We start from the raw sequence: 18,634 nt of genomic DNA on the forward strand, positions 1-18,634 counted from the left end.
TGTTTTTGTTTCCACCCAACAGTATGTGACACTATCATTGGACCATAACAATTATATACGAGGCTATAATTGGACAATAGCAATTGTATGTGAGACTATAGTGAGACAATAACCTTGTAAAACTATAATGGCACTATAACAATCGTATGTGTATGTATTGTATGTGTAATTGAATGTATGGTACACTAGGATACTCAATAAGTTTTGTGCATACGATTGACTTCTAGATTGTTTTGGAGAGAAAGGGAAGTGTGCGAGCTGACTGTACTCGCATCAGTGTTTTATTTTGTTTTGATACTTTCGTGGTTTTATGATATAGTTGTGATTTAATAATGTCTTTGTGATATTTGAACAAATAAAAAATTTATGTACTTTTGAAAAGATGATTTTGAGTTTGTTTAATTATATTTTAAAATAAAAATTTTAGTTGACAATTTAGGATGTTACAAAATAAGTTTGGACGTATCCATACTTGTTTAGATATGATGCAAACTAATGTGGTGTCTTTCAACACGAATTATCAAGAACTCCATAATGAATTTACTAACTACATTGCAGTCCAGGTATGTAGGTGGCGACTAACGATACACGGTGGGCTATGCCACCAAACCATTTGTTGTGAGGCTAAAGATAGCTATTGGGCGACTAAACAATGCCACAATGAGGAGATGCGAAAGCACAATGAGGTTATGCTCTGATTAATGTTTACCTTATCGGGTTGAGCCATAAACTAACCTTTTTACCATCACCAACCACCTTCCAGCCCTTATTAGGGTTGGTGCCTCTTTTGTCAAGATCCAAATATATTTATCTTGTCTTGTCTTCCCATCATTTGCATACAATAAAATTTAAATTTCTTTTACTTTTTTTCAATATAAAAATTACCAATTTTTTTATTAGTTATGTTATATTTTTATTTTGTTTTTTATTCAAAGAAAACCAAAAAATCCAAAAATTGAAATTTGCCAAAAAAACATTTCCTTTTTATATTTGGTATATCCACGTTAGGTATGCACGAACCTTGAGATGTGTCCAAGATAACATGCCTAAATAACTATAACAAGGTTGGACTTCCCTTTGTATCGAACGTGATTTGTTAAAATAGAAAATGATATCAAACTTACTGACACTCACAAATTAACACAAACCATAACCTACACTGTACATATATACCGAATGAATAATACCTGCTCTTCGAAACATTGGTATCTACAAAACATTCAACTTCATATTATATCTTCAGAATGTCTTCATTATGCTTCAAACTATTCACAACAAAAATTATACTCTACAATTAATAATAAGTGCAAAATAAATATTTTTTAACGAAATGCCTCGGAAATAAAAATAACATAGTTTTCAACACACCTTCTAACTTCCGAAGTAATGGCCGATATGAAATTAGTCTCTAACTATCATTATTGGTTAATGGGGGACTATCTTGAATTCATTACCAAAAAAGTTGCTCTTACGAGTTGTTGATACGAATATGTTTACATAGTGATATCACGTTCTTTTGTCCACGTGCATGAAGACCGAGTATTAAGCAAAATTATCTTCATTGTTATTTTTTATTATTAGTTAGCATTTTGTTTCCACTAGTGATGTAGGCCATGATTCCATCAATTTCTCTTGTTTAGTTGCTTAGTTGCTGCATGCAGTTTAGAAGCTTATTTATTTCCATGTAATCATCTTTTTGAGTTTAGGAATTAAAGCAGAAAATTGTTCCAAAGTGTTTCGTTCTTTTCTTAATTCTTAGGAGATTGCCAATCTCGAATTTGGCTCTATCAGTTGCCCTCTCACATTCTTATGACAATCTATATTTATATTTAAAGGTTTGAGGTGTGGGAAATGTCACAAAAGAATAGTCAGAAACTAAAAAAAAATAAAAATGACAAATAGGTAAATGTTAGTATCAGTTGTCGGTCATCCATCAAAGTTAAAGAAAAAAGCAAAAAAAAATAATAATATCAATCTAAAGGAAACCAAGCAAACAATCAAATCAAGCAACCAAAGTCTGAAGAAAACAAATGTTGAAAAAGTGTGAGTTTGAAAAATAGAATTTGGTTACATAAAAGGTCCTATGGGCCATGACACGAACATTAAAAGAATGAGTAACCAAAATGAGATATTCTGACTACTAAGCACAATATATCAGTTCGATTGGTTTATTATATGGTCGTTATTAGAAATGAGTTTTGAAAAAAAGAAGATATTCACCACCAAAGAAAAGTAAGTGTAAGGGTTATTTATATTTTCAAAGTTTATGTGTGAACATTTCTTTACACACAATCATACATCTATTTTCTTTTGAATTAATGGATGTACATTTTTGTCTTTAGTGTAATGTAGGAAGTTTGTGATTTTGTTGAATCTTTCTCGGTATCAAATTGAGTCTGTGTTTTCTTAAAAATATAATTATTTTTGGTTTGTGTATTAATGATGTTTATTAAATGCTAAGTTATTTCATGTGGATCAGTATTAATAATGTTTATTAAAAGCTAAAGTTATTTCATGTGGATTAATAATGTTTATCAAAGAAAGCTATAACGGGAGTGTGGAACAATATTGCAAGTGTTAAGAAGGATATCAAAGCCATGGGATTGAGATTCAGTGATGTAATCAGGCAATGTGTTAAATATGGGGACAACACTCAGTTTTGGAACGATTTATGTATTGGCTCTTTGGAATTAAAAAAGGAATACCCGAGACTATATGAAAATGAGATTCAAAAATGTTGCAAGGTGACTGATAGAATACAGGAAGATGGGCTCAATTGGTGTTGGAATTCCAACCCATCGAATATTGGGTTGAACCAAAGTTTTCAGAGCTTGTCGCAAGTTGTTGAATCCATTTGTTTGCAACCTGGGTTTGACCATTCAACATGTCTAATTGCTCATGATGGCAGATACAAAGTTTCGTTGCTCATACATATGATTGACCATAAATAATCACTAATTTCCACACAAGTTCAGATCACATGGTGAAAGTTAATTCCTATAAAGGTTTTAGGTTTTGTATGGAGAGCTATTCGGGGACATATACCTGATGGGTATGAGCCACAAGAACATTCCTATGTGCACATACAAACCCTAATGCTTGGATCTAGGTTTCTCTAATTGAACATGCATTGTATCCAAGACTTCTAATGGTAATTCTACCATAATAACAATAACAAATCAGGTTTAGAAGATTACCTTGAATCACTTGCTTGAATCTTCTTGTCCTTGGAGCTTTAGAGTCAGAAGTGTCACTCCTCTAATGGCTTAGAAACACCAACTAGCAAGAGGATGATTATAGAGAGAGAGGAGAGAGGAGGAAATCGGTCAGGGTTTCTTCTCAAGCATGAATGCCGATTTCCTTGACCCCAAGGGTCTATTTATACTAATGAGGCTCCTAGGGTTTCATCCTTAAACCCTAATTGGATAACTTAGGCCCTAAGCAATCCAATATCCCTAATGATAAGCCTTGGAAGATTTCTAGGTCTATCCTAACCCTAAAATCGTCCACCCTTTATCCATAAGGGATTATAGCCCAAAGTACAACTATCATACAATTGACAGTTTATGTCCCTTTATTCAATTAATCTCTTTAAGTCACCAAATTAATTCCTAATTAATTTATGACTTATATTAATCAAATAACAATATTATTATTCCTTATATTATTCTCATAATATATTAATAATATTTCTTTCTCTCATTATAAATCATCATGTTAAGTTGCTATGGTGAAGGCAACCCAAAAGGACCATGCACAACCGGGTCAAATACTTGCCTAATATAGTTGCAGCCTTAGACACTATTCCAACAGTCTCCCACTTGGATAAGTCTAGTAACTATATATACAAGTATAATCCGATTAGCAATCGTAGCTCTCAAAGATGCTGTCAAACTCTAATCTTATCAATCTTGTCCTTTAGATAAAGGATCGTATAGTCCTCTGTTTAAATATCATGCAGACATTTATATGGAACCAATTGTCTAGCATTTGGTTTCTCGATCTCAGATTTATTCGACATAGAACTTAATCGAACACATCAATTTAGTTCTGACTGGGCCCGACACATAAGTCAAATCAAATCATCGAGCGGCCGAGATATAGCTTTTACCCTCTTAGGATAAAAGTAACAGATAAACTTCGACTTATATGCATTTACTTATTCATTAATCAATTATACACAACAATGCGTTTTATAACATCAGTTTACTGATGCGGTTTCGCATTATCAATGTACAACCAATTAATAAATAACAAACCATATATCTGTGTTTTAAGACCATATGATATTATCGTCTTGCGATCATCCTTTTTCGTCAAATTCCATAAGGTGATTCCAGCAAGCGTGAGTTTGTTCCAATGCTCAAAACTAGTTCATAAGCACTCATGAATGTTGCAGCAAACTTTTGCTATGTCTAATACCATTTAGACAATCTACATACCAATTCATGACAATCTTCATTCATACATACTTCCAAAATATGAACGATTGTGGATTGTTTGAATAATTCGATTATTCTAAATAAACTCAATTACTCGGGAAGTCAAAACGTGCAAAGTGAAACAATAGTTAAATATTTAACATATGACAGTAACTTTACTTATAAATAATACTCTTTTATTTATTCATCAAATGTTAAATTACGTTTATCTATTACAAGTTTCTAAAATCATCTAATCTAATCTAATATCATCTCTCAGCCCAATACTCCTAGCATGCTGCAAATGCTTAACCCTACTCAGTCCCTTCGTAAGCGGATCTGCTGGGTTATCTTCTGATGATATCCTCCTCACCACGAGGTGTCCTTCTTCTACTTGATGTCTAATGAAATGATATTTTCTGTCGATATGACGAGATCTACCATGATCCCTCGGTTCCTTGGTCAAGGCAACCGCTCCTTCATTATCATAGAAAATCTCCGTAGGCTCTTTGATGGTAGGCACAACTCCAAGATCACTAATGAAGTTCTTTAACCATATTTCCTCCTTCGACGCTTCGCTTGCTGCAATGTACTCTGATTCGCACGTTGAATCAGCTACGATTTCCTGCTTGGAACTTTTCCAAGTTACTGCTCCTCCATTAAGGGTAAAAACCCAAACCGACTGCGAACGGTAGTTATCCCTATCGGTTTGAAAGCTGGCGTCACTATACCCTCGCACCTTCAAGTCATCACTCCCTCTGAGGACTAAAAACCATTCCTTGGTCCTCCGAAGGTACTTAAGGATATTCTTGACCGCAATCCAATGGGCTCTACGAGGGTTCCCTTGATATCTACTAACCATGCTCAAAGAAAAGGCTACATCAGGGCGAGTACAAGTCATAGCATACATGATTGAGCCTAATGTAGAAGCGTAAGGTACTTGGCTCATTTCTGCAATCTCTGCTTCGGTACTCGGACTCTGGATCTTACTCAACTTGGCATTACTTTGTATCGGTAATTCCCCTTTCTTCGAATTTTCCATACTAAAACGTTTTAGTACTTTATCTAAGTAAGTGTTCGGACTAATTCCTATTAGTCTTTTACTTCGTTCTCTCATTATCCTTATTCCCGAGATATAGGAAGCTTCTCCGAGATCCTTCATAGAGAAACACTTCCCGATCCAGGACTTAACCTCCTGCAGAGTCGGGATGTCGTTTCCTATGAGAAGTATGTCATCAACATACAAAACGAGAAAGCTGACTATACTCCCAATGGATTTGACATATACACATGATTCATCTTCGTTTCGTACAAATCCAAACTCTTTGACTTTCTCATCAAAGCAGAGATTCCATCTGCGAGATGCTTGCTTAAGTCCATAAATAGACTTCTCAAGCTTACACACTCTATTTGGATGCTTCGGATCAACAAAACCCTCTGGCTGAGCCATGTAAGCATCCTCAGCCAATTTCCCATTAAGGAAAGCGGTCTTGACATCCATTTGCCAAATCTCATAATCATGAAATGCGGAAATAGCCAGTATCACTCTAATAGACTTTATTTTCGCAACTGGTGAGAAGGTCTCATCATAGTCAACTTCGGGAGTTTGAGTAAAGCCCTTCGCAACCAATCATGCCTTATATGTGTGTACATTTCCATCCACGTCGGTCTTCTTCTTGAAGATCCATTTGTACCCAACGGTCTTACGTCCGGGCACATTATCAACCAAGTTCCAAACTTGGTTGTCATACATGGACTGGATCTCATTGTCCATTGCCTCTTTCCATTTTGCAGACTCCGGGCCTACCATGGCTTCCTTATAGCTATTAGGTTCATCCAGATTTATTAGCGTACCATCACTAATATACGTGTCCCCTTCTGTAGTAATATGAAAACCATAAAATTGGGGTTGAACTCTAACTCTTTCGGAATGTCTAAGAGGTAAGGACTGGTCAATCGGTTAAACCAGAGTTTCCTCCTCGGGTTGAGTGCCAGCGATAGAGGTTCCTTCATCTATCGATTCTTGAATCTCTTCAAGTTCGATTTGCCTCCCACTGTCTCCTTGGCTTATGAGTTCTCGCTCTCGGAAAACTCCTCTCCTTGCAACGAAGACTACATTGTCCTTCGATCTATAGAAGAGATATCCAAAGGATTTTTGCGGGTAGCTGATGAAAATACATCGCTCACTACGAGGTTCGAGCTTGTCATGAGTATCTCGTCTTAATAAATCCTCGCAACCCCAAACCTTGATATGTGCTAACGAGGGAGCTTTCCCTATCTACATCTCTTGAGTTGTTCTGGCAACCTTCTTAGTAGGGACTCGGTTAAGGATATGGGCGGCAGTCTCTAAGGCATACCCCCTGAATGAGATAGATAGTGAAGCACGACTCATCATAAAGCGGACCATGTCTAATAAGGTTCGATTACGCCTTTCTGCTACACCATTCAATTGTGGTGTCCTAGGTGGCGTCAATTGTGAAACTATTCCACACTCTCTTAGATAGTTGTGGAATTCAAGACTTAGGTACTCTCCTCGATCGGATCGAAGCATCTTGATTTTCCTGCCCAATTGATTCTCCACTTCATTCTTGAACTCTTTGAATTTTTCAAACGTTTCTGACTTTTGCTTGATTAAGTAGATATACCCATATCTACTATAGTCATCGGTAAAAGTCACATAGAAACAGTTCCCATCCTTTGTGGTGGATCTAAAGGGTCCACATACATCGGTATGTATTAGGTCCAATAAACCCTCACCCCTGTAACATGTGCTAGTGAAGGGTGACTTGGTCATCTTTCCAAGTAAACAAGATTCACATGTGTCATCTTCCCTAAGGTCGAATGACTCCAACACTCCATCCTTTTGGAGTTGGGCTATGCGCTTCTTGTTGACATGTCCAAGACGACAATGCCACAAGGATGCTCTATCCATACTATTGGAAGAATACATGCATAAAACATCATTTCCTAGGTTATCTACAATCATAACAGTTTCATAAATTCCATTACATGGTATTGCTTCAAAATATAAGACACCATTTAGATAAACAAAAATATAACCATTCTCATTATTAAAAGAAAATCTAAATCCTTGCCTAAAAAATCCATGAAATGAAATGATGTTTCTTGCCATTTCTGGCGAATAACAACAATTGTTCAAATCTAAACACAAACCATTCCTAAGCACTAGAGAATACACTCCAATCTTGGTCACATGCGACGATCTTCTGTTCCCCATGATTAGATTAATTCTTCCATGCTCCACATCCTTATTTCTTCTTAGTCCCTGCAATTCAGAACAAATGTGGTAACCATAACCGGTATCGAGGACCCAATAAATAGCATGAGATGAATCATTAGATTTAATTGTATAAATACCTGTGAAAGACGGCTTGATCTTTCCTTCCTTGATAGCTTGCAGGTACTCTGGGCAGCTTCTCTTCCAATGCCCTATTTTGTGGCAATGGTGGCACTTTGCCTCCTTTGGGTTTGGGTTGGGCTTAGCAGGATCCACTTTGGTCCCACTAGAAGAGGAACCATCTCGGGACTTTCCCTTGCAGTGGCTCTTAGAAGGAGCCTTCCTCTTCTTGCCCCTTCCCTGCCCAATAGCCAAAACAGGAGCAACACGTGGATTGGGAGTTGGTGCAACAGACTTGTCCTTGAGGTTGCTCTCAGCAACCTTAAGGAGACCTTGGAGCTTACTTAGGGTGAACTCTTCCTTGTTCATGTGGTAGGTCATCCTAAATTGGTTGTAACACGGAGGCAAAGAATGAAGTACCATGTCGATGGCCAAATCTTCCCCAAAGTCGACATTCAACTTGAGAAGACGATCGACATACCTTTGCATCTTTTGCAGGTGTACGGTTAGAGATTCTCCATGTCACATTTTAGCGGAGATCATGTTAGTGAAGATCTCGTAACGCTCCTGTCTCACGTTTTGATGATATCTCTCCAATAAGTCTTGGTGCATTTCGTACGGATACATGTCCTCGTAGGACATTTGGAATTCGGAGTTCATAGTGGCTATCATGATGCAATGAACCTTCGTTGCATCACACTCATGAGTTCCAAAAGCGGTGATTTCAGCCGGAGTAGCGATTTATGGATTGATCTTCTCGAGCTTTTCGTCGAGGACATACTCCTTGTCCTCGTAGCGAGCAATCATGCGAATGTATCTTATCCATTCGCTAAAGTTCGTTCCATCAAAAGTCACCTTTTGATAAAGGCTCATCAATGTGAACGAGCTAGCAGCAACGTTGTTCCCGTTCGACATCTACAATTAGAAAGGACAAAGATTGATTAGAATTTGAATCCCTAATTATCACCTAATAAAAGAAATTAGGGCTAGGATCCAACAACACTATTTACATATTAGAAAAGGGATGCCGTAATCCAACATGCAAACAATTTGAAGGTAAGTGAATGACGATTCACTAATTCTCCAGCATAAAATAACCTTAAGTTCTAAATGTATTGAGAATTCCTAGATTTCGATGAGATTCATTGAACTTTTCACTGGCATGTTTAAATCTCGATATGCCCCTCTCGTTTGTGACTGGGATACCGAGGATCACAAACTGGGTGTGAATAACCATGCAAATCTACGTGGTGCCTTCATTGTAACAATCACGTATTCAATGTGCCGGTAAACCACACACGCTCCATCGAACTATGATAAACAATGAATCACCCTTTGCGACCTTTGCTTAGAACCAATTAGTGTGCCGGTAAACCACACACGCTCCATTAACTTCTTAGCAAGGGTGCAAAGTGTAATTTCATGGGATTTCATCAATTCACTTTTCCTAAAGTAACTAGGATTGAGAATTTGAAAAACATGTAGTTACTTGTATTTAATATTATTCTTTTAACGAGGAGAGAGAGTTGCCCTATCCTACCCGTTCGGCTAACGACCCTCCACCGATCAAGCAAGCGGTGGGTGTGAGTGTACACCCATTAAGCACCATTTTATAGGCAGCAACCTTATACCCACCTTATAGACCAGCTTCGTGAATGAGGCTTACTAACGGTAAGACTAACATTTTTAATTATACATATATATATTAAGCTTGTAATCATATAAAGTATAGGGTTGAATTTTAAACTTGTAAAATTCTAGAGTTTGAAATTTAAATTGTCGAAATTAAACTTTTAATCACAAAACTAAATTTCAAAACTTGAGGATTAGTTTTAAACTTTCTAAAACACAAGGGATTAAATAACAAATAATTTAATTTAACCATCTAATTTCATAATTATCCATATTTGATGTTTTTTGCATAACAATTTACCAATTTAATCAAAATAATTAATAAATTATCATATAAGGAAATTATTATTCTATTAATTGGTAATTATCTTTAATTAGGTCAAGGATATACTCATATATATATATATATATATATATATATATATATATATATATATATATATATATATATATATATATATATATATATATATATATACAAATCGGATTTATATTGACCCATTAAGATAAAGGCAAGTTTCCATAAGATAAACAACAATAAATCCCGAAATTAGCTCTTCCTGACGCTCGAACTCGCCGAGTACCACAATGGACTCGCTGAGTTCATCAAGCAGATGGACAAAAATCGAATTTAGCAATTAACAAACAAGCAACCAATGCATCAATTCAATAGAAACCAAACAAGGCTCTGATACCACTGATGGGTATGAGCCACAAGAACATTCCTATGTGCACATACAAACCCTAATGCTTGGATCTAGGTTTCTCTAATTGAACATGCATTGTATCCAAGACTTCTAATGGTAATTCTACCATAATAACAATAACAAATCAGGTTTAGAAGATTACCTTGAATCACTTGCTTGAATCTTCTTGTCCTTGGAGCTTTAGAGTCAGAAGTGTCACTCCTCTAATGGCTTAGAAACACCAACTAGCAAGAGGATGATTATAGAGAGAGAGGAGAGAGGAGGAAATCGGTCAGGGTTTCTTCTCAAGCATGAATGCCGATTTCCTTGACCCCAAGGGTCTATTTATACTAATGAGGCTCCTAGGGTTTCATCCTTAAACCCTAATTGGATAACTTAGGCCCTAAGCAATCCAATATCCCTAATGATAAGCCTTGGACGATTTCTAGGTCTATCCTAACCCTAAAATCGTCCACCCCTTATCCATAAGGGATTATAGCCCAAAGTACAACTATCATACAATTGACAGTTTATGCCCCTTTATTCAATTAATCTCTTTAAGTCACCAAATTAATTCCTAATTAATTTATGACTTATATTAATCAAATAACAATATTATTATTCCTTATATTATTCTCATAATATATTAATAATATGTCTTCTCTCATTATAAATCATCTTTTCAAGTTGCTATGGTGAAGGCAACCCAAAAGGACCATGCACAACCGGGTCAAATACTTGCCTAATATAGTTGCAACCTTAGACACTATTCCAACAATACCTTCTGCTATGGAACTCATTCAAAGGAACATTCCGATTGAGTCACTGTATTGTAGGTCCTGTGAAATTATCTGGAGGATGCTAACCATATACTTGTTAGTTGTCCATTTGTTGGTTCGGTTCGTGCTAAAATACTCAGAGGGTGTGGGATCTATCATATTGAAGTACAAAGTGTGGTTGCTTTCATTAATTTTTTATCTAAGCGGGTAGATTCCCAAGGTTAAAAAGAGGTTCATCGCAAATTGCTATGGTGTGTTATGGATCGTGTGGAAATCTAGGAATGATCGTATGTTCCAAAGGTGTGTAAGCAATCCTACAAGAATGGTTGAGAATATAAAGTCTTTGGTTTTTCTTTGGATTAAATGTAGGTGTAAAACAGGAATCTATAACCAGGAGGAATGGCTTGTGTGAAAAAACGTAGAAACACAATTTCCCAACATCATCATCTATTATATCATTGAAGGACAAATAGACAGATCGTTTTAACGTACTTACAGAGTAAACCTCAGTACACAAAACCTAAAATACTCTCTTGATTTACACTCAACCTAAACTACAACGATTAAGAATAAAGAAATTATTCAGAGTACACAAACCCTAATCGTAATACGCTTGAGAGAAAACAAAGAGAACACACACAAAATACCTGAGTGAATGAATACAAATAACCTTTCAGCTTAACCTTTATACTTTGGGTAAAAAACTCTCACAACCCGCGTGCAAACCCGTCTGAAGGCGCGACATAATTAGCCTCCAATGACAAGCAAGTCCAGAACTTCAAGTAAATAAAACAACTAGTCCAAAAGCTCAACACATAACAGAACTAGTCCATATAACTTTCACTTAGCACCCTGCACTTTTCCTGAAATGCAAGTTATTAATAATAACAATATCCACAACATCTAACACCCATCCTCAAACTTGACATTTTAAGGAAGAAAGTTATCCTTTATTAAAAAGATCAATTAAACCAATTTCTTTCAACAAAAAACTATGTTGTGACACACTTAGAAACTTTGTTAAAATATCAGCTCTCTGTTTAGAAGAACTTATTTTTTCAACTTTTAAAACACCTCTTGTAATCTTTTCTCTAACAAAATGCAAATCAATTTCCAAGTGTTTTTGTTTTTTCATGAAAAATAAGATTTAAAGCAAGCTTAATAGCAGATTCATTATCACAAAACACTGTTACAGGAACCAAATTTTTTATTCCTAAATCAAATAACAATTTTAGAATCCAAACAATTTCACAAGTAACAGAACCCAAAGCTCTGTATTCAAACTCTGCTGAAGATCTGGATACAGTAGCTTGCTTTTTACTTTTCCATGAAACCAAAGAGTTTGCAAAATAAACCAAATATCCAGTAATTGATTTTCTTGAATTAAGACATTTTGCCCAATCAGCATCTACATATCCCATTAAGTCAATATTTTCTGATTTAGCAATTGAAACACCTTTTCCAGGGCTACCTTTCAAATATCTGAGTAACCTGAATGCTATATTCAGATGTGACTTATGGGGCTTATGCATAAACTAACTAAGAATCTGAACACAATAAGATATATCTGGTCTTGTAATAGTAAGATATATAAGTTTTCCATTTAATTTTTGAAAGTCAGTTTATATTTTCAAGTAAAGGATCACTGTCATTACAACTTCTCTTAGGAACAAAATTGGCCTCTAATGGAGTTGAAACAGGCTTACAACTTAACATACCAAATTCATGTAATAATTCAAGATAATACTTTCTTTGATTTAAACACACACCTTCACTTGTACTTAAGATTTCAATTCCAAGAAAGTAATTTAACTTTCCTAAGTCTTTTATTAAAAATTTTGAATTTAAAAATGACTTTACATTTTGAATTTCAACTTCATTACTACCTGTTAAAATAATGTCATCTACATAAACTAACAAAACAATAACTGAATAATTATTCTTTTTAACAAACAAGGAGTAATCATTTATACTTTGAGCAAAATCAAAACTAAACAACTCAGAACACAATTTTTCATTCCATTTTCTAGGGGCTTGTTTCAAACCATATAAAGACTTAACTAATTTACACACTCTAGTATCACCTTTAGTATGATACCATTGATGTAAATTCATATACACATCTTCAGTTAAGTCTCCATAGAGAAAGGCATTATTAATGTCCAAATGATATAAAGACCAAGATTTGTTTACAGCTAATGTAATAACTACACAAACTGTAACAGTTTTTGCTACAGGAGAGAAGGTTTCTTGATAATCAATACCTTCTCTCTGATTATAACCCTTTGCTACAAGATGGGCCTTATATCTTTCTACATCTCCGTTAGGTTTATACTTAATTCTATAAACCCATTTACATCCTATTGGTTTTCGTTTTTTAGGAAGATCTACAATATCCCAAGTATGATTACGATATAAAGCTTCCATTTCATTATTCATTGCCTCAACCCAGTTTGGATCTAAAGAGGCTTCTTCAAAACTTTTTGGTTCAATTGTTTTTATTAGATTTGAACAAAAACACTTATTTTCTGTACTAAGAACAGAGTAAGTTAAAGTGTGTTCAATACCAGATTTATGCCTTCCTTTAACAATATAATCATTGAATTTCACTGGCATTCGAGACTCTCTTCTAGACCTAAACACTCCTAAAGACTGTCCTAGAGAAGGCAATGAGTCTAAATGACTATTTTCCTCAGTTGAATCTGAATGACTTGGCATAGTCCTATCAGATAAAGGTTCAGATACCCTGCTAGTCTGGTTAATATTTTCTACAGTAGTATCAAAAAAAGTTTCATCCAGATTCTCAGCTGCATTAGAACAATCCATCTGATGGTTAACACTCAAGTCATTTAGATCTATTACATCATTCACATATTCAGAATTATCCGTATCATCATAGGAAAAAGGGTCTACTGAATTATTAAAATCAAACTGATTATCAGCAGTTGTTGATTCCAACTTAAATGGAAAAACTGACTCATAAAACTTCACATCCCTGGAAATAAAAACAGAATTTGTATCAAGACTTTATAGTTTATAACCATTTTTCTCAGAAGAATAACCTAACAAAACACATTGTTCAACACATTTAGAAAACTTATCAAGATTATTAAGTTTAGTAGCAAAACATAAACTACCAAAAACTCTTAAGTGATCAAATATAGGTTTTTTCTTAGACACAAGTTCATAAGGAGATTGACCTTTCAAAATAGATGTTGGCATTCTATTAATAAAAAAAACTGAAGTAAGAACGGACTCTCCCCAATACTTTAAAGGAAGACCAGACTGAAAAAGCAATGACCTAGCTACATTGAGAATATGCCTATGTTTTCTTTCAACAATACCATTTTGCTATGGTGTATAAACACAAGAAGTTTGATGAATAACACCATGAAGTTTAAATAAAAGATTTCATCTTATGATTTAAAAATTCAGTACCATTATCAGAACGAACTATTTTAACCTTAGAATCAAATTGATTTTGTAAAACATTAAAAAATAAAGAAAAACAGCTATAAACTTCATCCTTACTTTTTAAAAGATAAACCCAAGTAGCCCTTGTGAAATCATCCACAATAGTCAAGAAAAACCTAAAGCCTTCTCTAGTTGACACTCTATAAGGACCCTAAACATCTAAATGAATCAACTCACCAAGTTTATTTTTAATGAACACTAAGAGGAAAGGACTCACGAGTTTGTTTAGCCTTATGACATACCTCACAAGGAGGAAGAGAGGAATTATCAAAGTTGAGTGTGTTTTTTTAAAGAATTTAAAGCTTATTCAGTAGGGTGTCCTAATCTATAATGCCATGTAAGTTTAGACACACAACATTTAGCAAAACAACTAGAACTAATACCTGAGGGAAAAGCATCAAGATAATACAATCCCCAGACTCTCTACTATTCTTCACAACCTTCTTGGATTGTAAATCCTGAATTTTGAAACAGTTTTCATCAAAAACAACTTCACAGTTTGTGTCTTTGCACAACTTGTGAACAAAAAGAAGATTTACATTGAAATTAGGAATAGCAAAAACATCAAACAAAGTTAATTTTCCAGAAAACTGTAAATTTCCAATGTTTTCAATTTTTGCAGAGGAACCATTTGGATGATTAAGAAGAAGATTTAGTTTATAAACATCAACAGTGTCCTGAAAAAGAGACTCAGATGAAGTCATCTGTTGATTAGCACCTGAGTCAACAATCCACTTTTGATGACCAGTAGTAGAGTTATAAGAGTGAAACAAAGAAATACCTGCCATATTAGCACTGACTGAAGTATCCTCAGAAGCAGATGAATTTTCACTAATAAGACTCAAAAGTTTATTATACTGCTCACTAGTAAATGAATCAGTTCCACTACTTCCAGAAGCAGAGGAACTACTAGAAGGAACAGAAGAATGAGGAACTACTAGAAGGAACAGAAGAAGAATTTACAGAAAAGGTTTTATTTTGATTTCTTTGATTATCATTATTAAGCTCATTTCTAGGTTTAAAGTATTTTGGATAACCAATCAATTTATAACACCTATCAATAAGATGTCCCTTAAGTCCACAATTTTTACACTGTAAATTTTGATTTCTTCCGCTTCCTGAGTTAGAACCTTTTTTTTTACCATTAAATCTACTATTAAATGCAGAAGACTAAGTTTTAGACACATTAGAAATAGAAGTTAAAGCCTCATTCTTCTGATGAGACTCCTCTCTAGAAACAATTGAGAAAGAAGTTTTAGCATTTGGAAGAGGGTCCAACAGAAGAATATGACTTTTAACTTGATTAAAAGAATCATCAAGTCCAATTAAAAACTGTATTAATTTCATTAATTTTGAATGATCATTATACTGAGATGCAGCTTCACAAGTATATTCAGCTAGATTTGTAAGACCATCAAACTCTTTCCAAAGAGTGTCAAGTTTATTAAAATATTCATAGAAAGAAGAACCATCTTGTTTAAGTGAATTAATTCGCTGATCTATGTTGAAAATAACAGATCCATCAGCCTTGTTATATGTTTCAAAAAGTTCATTCCATATATCTACAGCAAACTCAGAATATGCATGAGCAGAGTAAATTGACTCAGATAATGACCCAAGAATCCAAGAACACACAACAACATTGGCACGTTCCCATTTTGAAGATTTTAGTTCATTAGTAGATTCCTTTTTTACTGTTCCCTCTACATAACCTAATTTGTTCCTAGCCTTAAGACTTCTAACCATAGAACTATGCCACACACGAAAGTTATCAGTCCTAGTTAGTTTAAAACTTACAATTGTAGTTACAGTATTATCAGAAGGATGTATATATAGAGGGTCATCGTAGTTCATAGGATCAACCTTAGAATCACTACCCTCAGGAGGTGAATCAGACATAATGTTCACACAGAACCAAATAGAAAACAAAACATACCATAAGGATCCTTAAATGTCCAGATGGTCACCACAATATGTTGGAGCCCAAGAAAAAGATCACTGGATAAAAAAACAGTCACAGAAGACAACAAACAAGTTGAAACAATAAATGGTGTACTCAAGACAACCTGGTTCTCCCACATCTACTGCTAGAACAAGATAGAAGGGAACAAGAAACTCTCACAACGATAAGCAGAACAAGGATGAACTAGATCGAGTCCCGTAATTCCGTTCTCCTTTTTACAAATTAATGGTGATGAAATCCGTTAATAAGAGTTATTTCAGAGTACATGATTAATCGATCAAGAACACTGAAGACAGTCTTCAAGGATCTCCACTTGAAGACAATCCTGAAACAAATCACAAGAAACTTGTAGTACCATATTCTTAAAATAAAAACCACCTGGATGAAGATCCAGATTAACCAAAAAGAACCCTAGATGTTCACTAACGGGTCTAATAGACTGAGATTTCAATAGAAACTCAATACAAACCCAACGATGAAAAAAACAAGGATCTAACCAAGAGACAAAGGAAAAGAGAGAATACCTCTATAACAAAAACGACGATCCACCAGAAATTGAAGCCCTAAAGCTCTGATACCATGTGAAAAAACGTAGAAACACAATTTCCCAACATCATCATCTATTATATCATTGAAGGACAAATAGAAAGATGGTTTTAACGTACTTACAGAGTAAACCTCATTACACAAAACCTAAACTACTCTCTTGATTTACACTCAGCCTAAACTACAACGATTTAGAAGAAAAGAAATTATTCAGAGTACATAAACCGTAATACAACCCCTAATCGTAATACGCTTGAGAGAGAAAGTAGAGAACACACACAAAATATTTGAGTGAATGAATACAAATAACCCTTTAGCTTAACCTTTATACTTCGGGTAAAGAACTCTCACAACCCGCGTGCAAACCCGTCTGACGACCCGGCATAATTAGCCTCCAATTACAAGCAAGTCCACAACTTCAAGTAAATAACACAACTAGTCCAAAAGCTCAATACATAACAAAACTAATCCATATAACTTTCACTTAGCACCATGCACTTTTCCTAAAATGCAAGTTTGTAATAATAACAATATCCACAACAATTAACCGCTTATATCCCCATTTTTTTTTCTTAAACTTAATAACTTTGTAATGTTTACCTTGGTCCCCGGTTAGTTTCTCGCTTGCTGGGGTCTTTTTATAAATATGGCCGTTTCAAAAAAAAGTAATTTCATAATTGGTGCAAACCAATTTCAAGATATCATAATATCATATACCCCTAGTCCTTATATGGTTTTCAAACGTTGCATGCTTAGTAGTTTTGGGTAAAGTCGTTATCAGTAAGTATTAAGTCATTGTAAAAATGACCCTTGTTTTGTCTTTTTCCAACATTATAATTTTGCCATCATACCAAATTTGTAAAAAATAAACTACAAGGACCTTTTCTATAAAAACTCTAAAACTTGTTGCTGACCTAATCAACGAGACAATCATACACCAACCAACATCTTCAATTTATTGGCTGCCATAAATCCTCCTTCATGCAATGGACTCCTGCACATCACCGTCTCCATCACCGATATTTTATTGGAATCAATAACTCATATTTTCCTTTTTATATGGTTCTCTTTCGTCATCTCTTTTCGCTAACCTTAGTAGTCATAAATAATTCAAACCTTATTGATATGTTTCTTGGAATCAATCATTTATCCGACATACTGCTATCATAAATTAGAAACCTAGAAGATATATTGAACTTAGAATCAATGGTTTTTGGGTTGTAATAATAGGGTTTATGAAAACCAAATTTTGGGGTCGATTCCTTACTACTTTTCTAAGAGTCCATTAATAGTTCTCGATTTTGATTCGAATCAGTTAACGGGTTCAATTCGGATAAGATTACGTCGTGAATAAACTTGATGGAGTTTTCAGCTGCAAACATTAACTTGGAGGGTAATCTCTTTAAAGAAATCAGGAAATGTGTTTCATTAGAAAAGATAATTGTTAGCAACAACGGGTTGATATGAGAAATCTCTAAAAAAAACTGTCTTATTCAATTACATTGTTAAAAAAATTTAAGTTAAGTTAGTATCCTCGATTCGATTTTTGTTCAACACCGTAAGTTACATGATCTTTCACATAATCGTTGTGTTAGGAAATAGTTTGGTGGTGGTGAATCTTAGCAATATATATATATATATATATATATATATATATATATATATATATATATATATATATATATATATATATATATATATATATATATATATATATATATATATGGAAAATGACTTAAAAGTCCAACGAAGTTTCCAAACCATTCAAAAACCCC

General features: G+C 34.5%; 1 protein-coding gene across 1 annotated transcript; it reads right to left on the minus strand.

Annotated features, from left to right (window-relative positions):
* Nucleotides 1-11,982: 11,982 nt before the first annotated feature.
* Nucleotides 11,983-16,249, minus strand: LOC145007418 (uncharacterized). The gene is made up of 6 exons (XM_078966356.1): nt 15,536-16,249; nt 15,405-15,480; nt 14,734-15,287; nt 14,145-14,227; nt 12,975-13,871; nt 11,983-12,367 (listed from the first exon to the last, which is right to left on the minus strand). The coding sequence occupies exons 1-6, from the start codon at nt 16,247-16,249 to the stop codon at nt 11,983-11,985; spliced, it is 2,709 nt and encodes a 902-aa protein (XP_078822482.1).
* Nucleotides 16,250-18,634: the final 2,385 nt, after the last annotated feature.

Source organism: Lactuca saligna, chromosome 7, assembly GCF_052625555.1.
Source record: "Lactuca saligna cultivar CGN05327 chromosome 7, ASM5262555v1, whole genome shotgun sequence".
NCBI classification, from domain to species: Eukaryota; Viridiplantae; Streptophyta; class Magnoliopsida; order Asterales; family Asteraceae; genus Lactuca; species Lactuca saligna.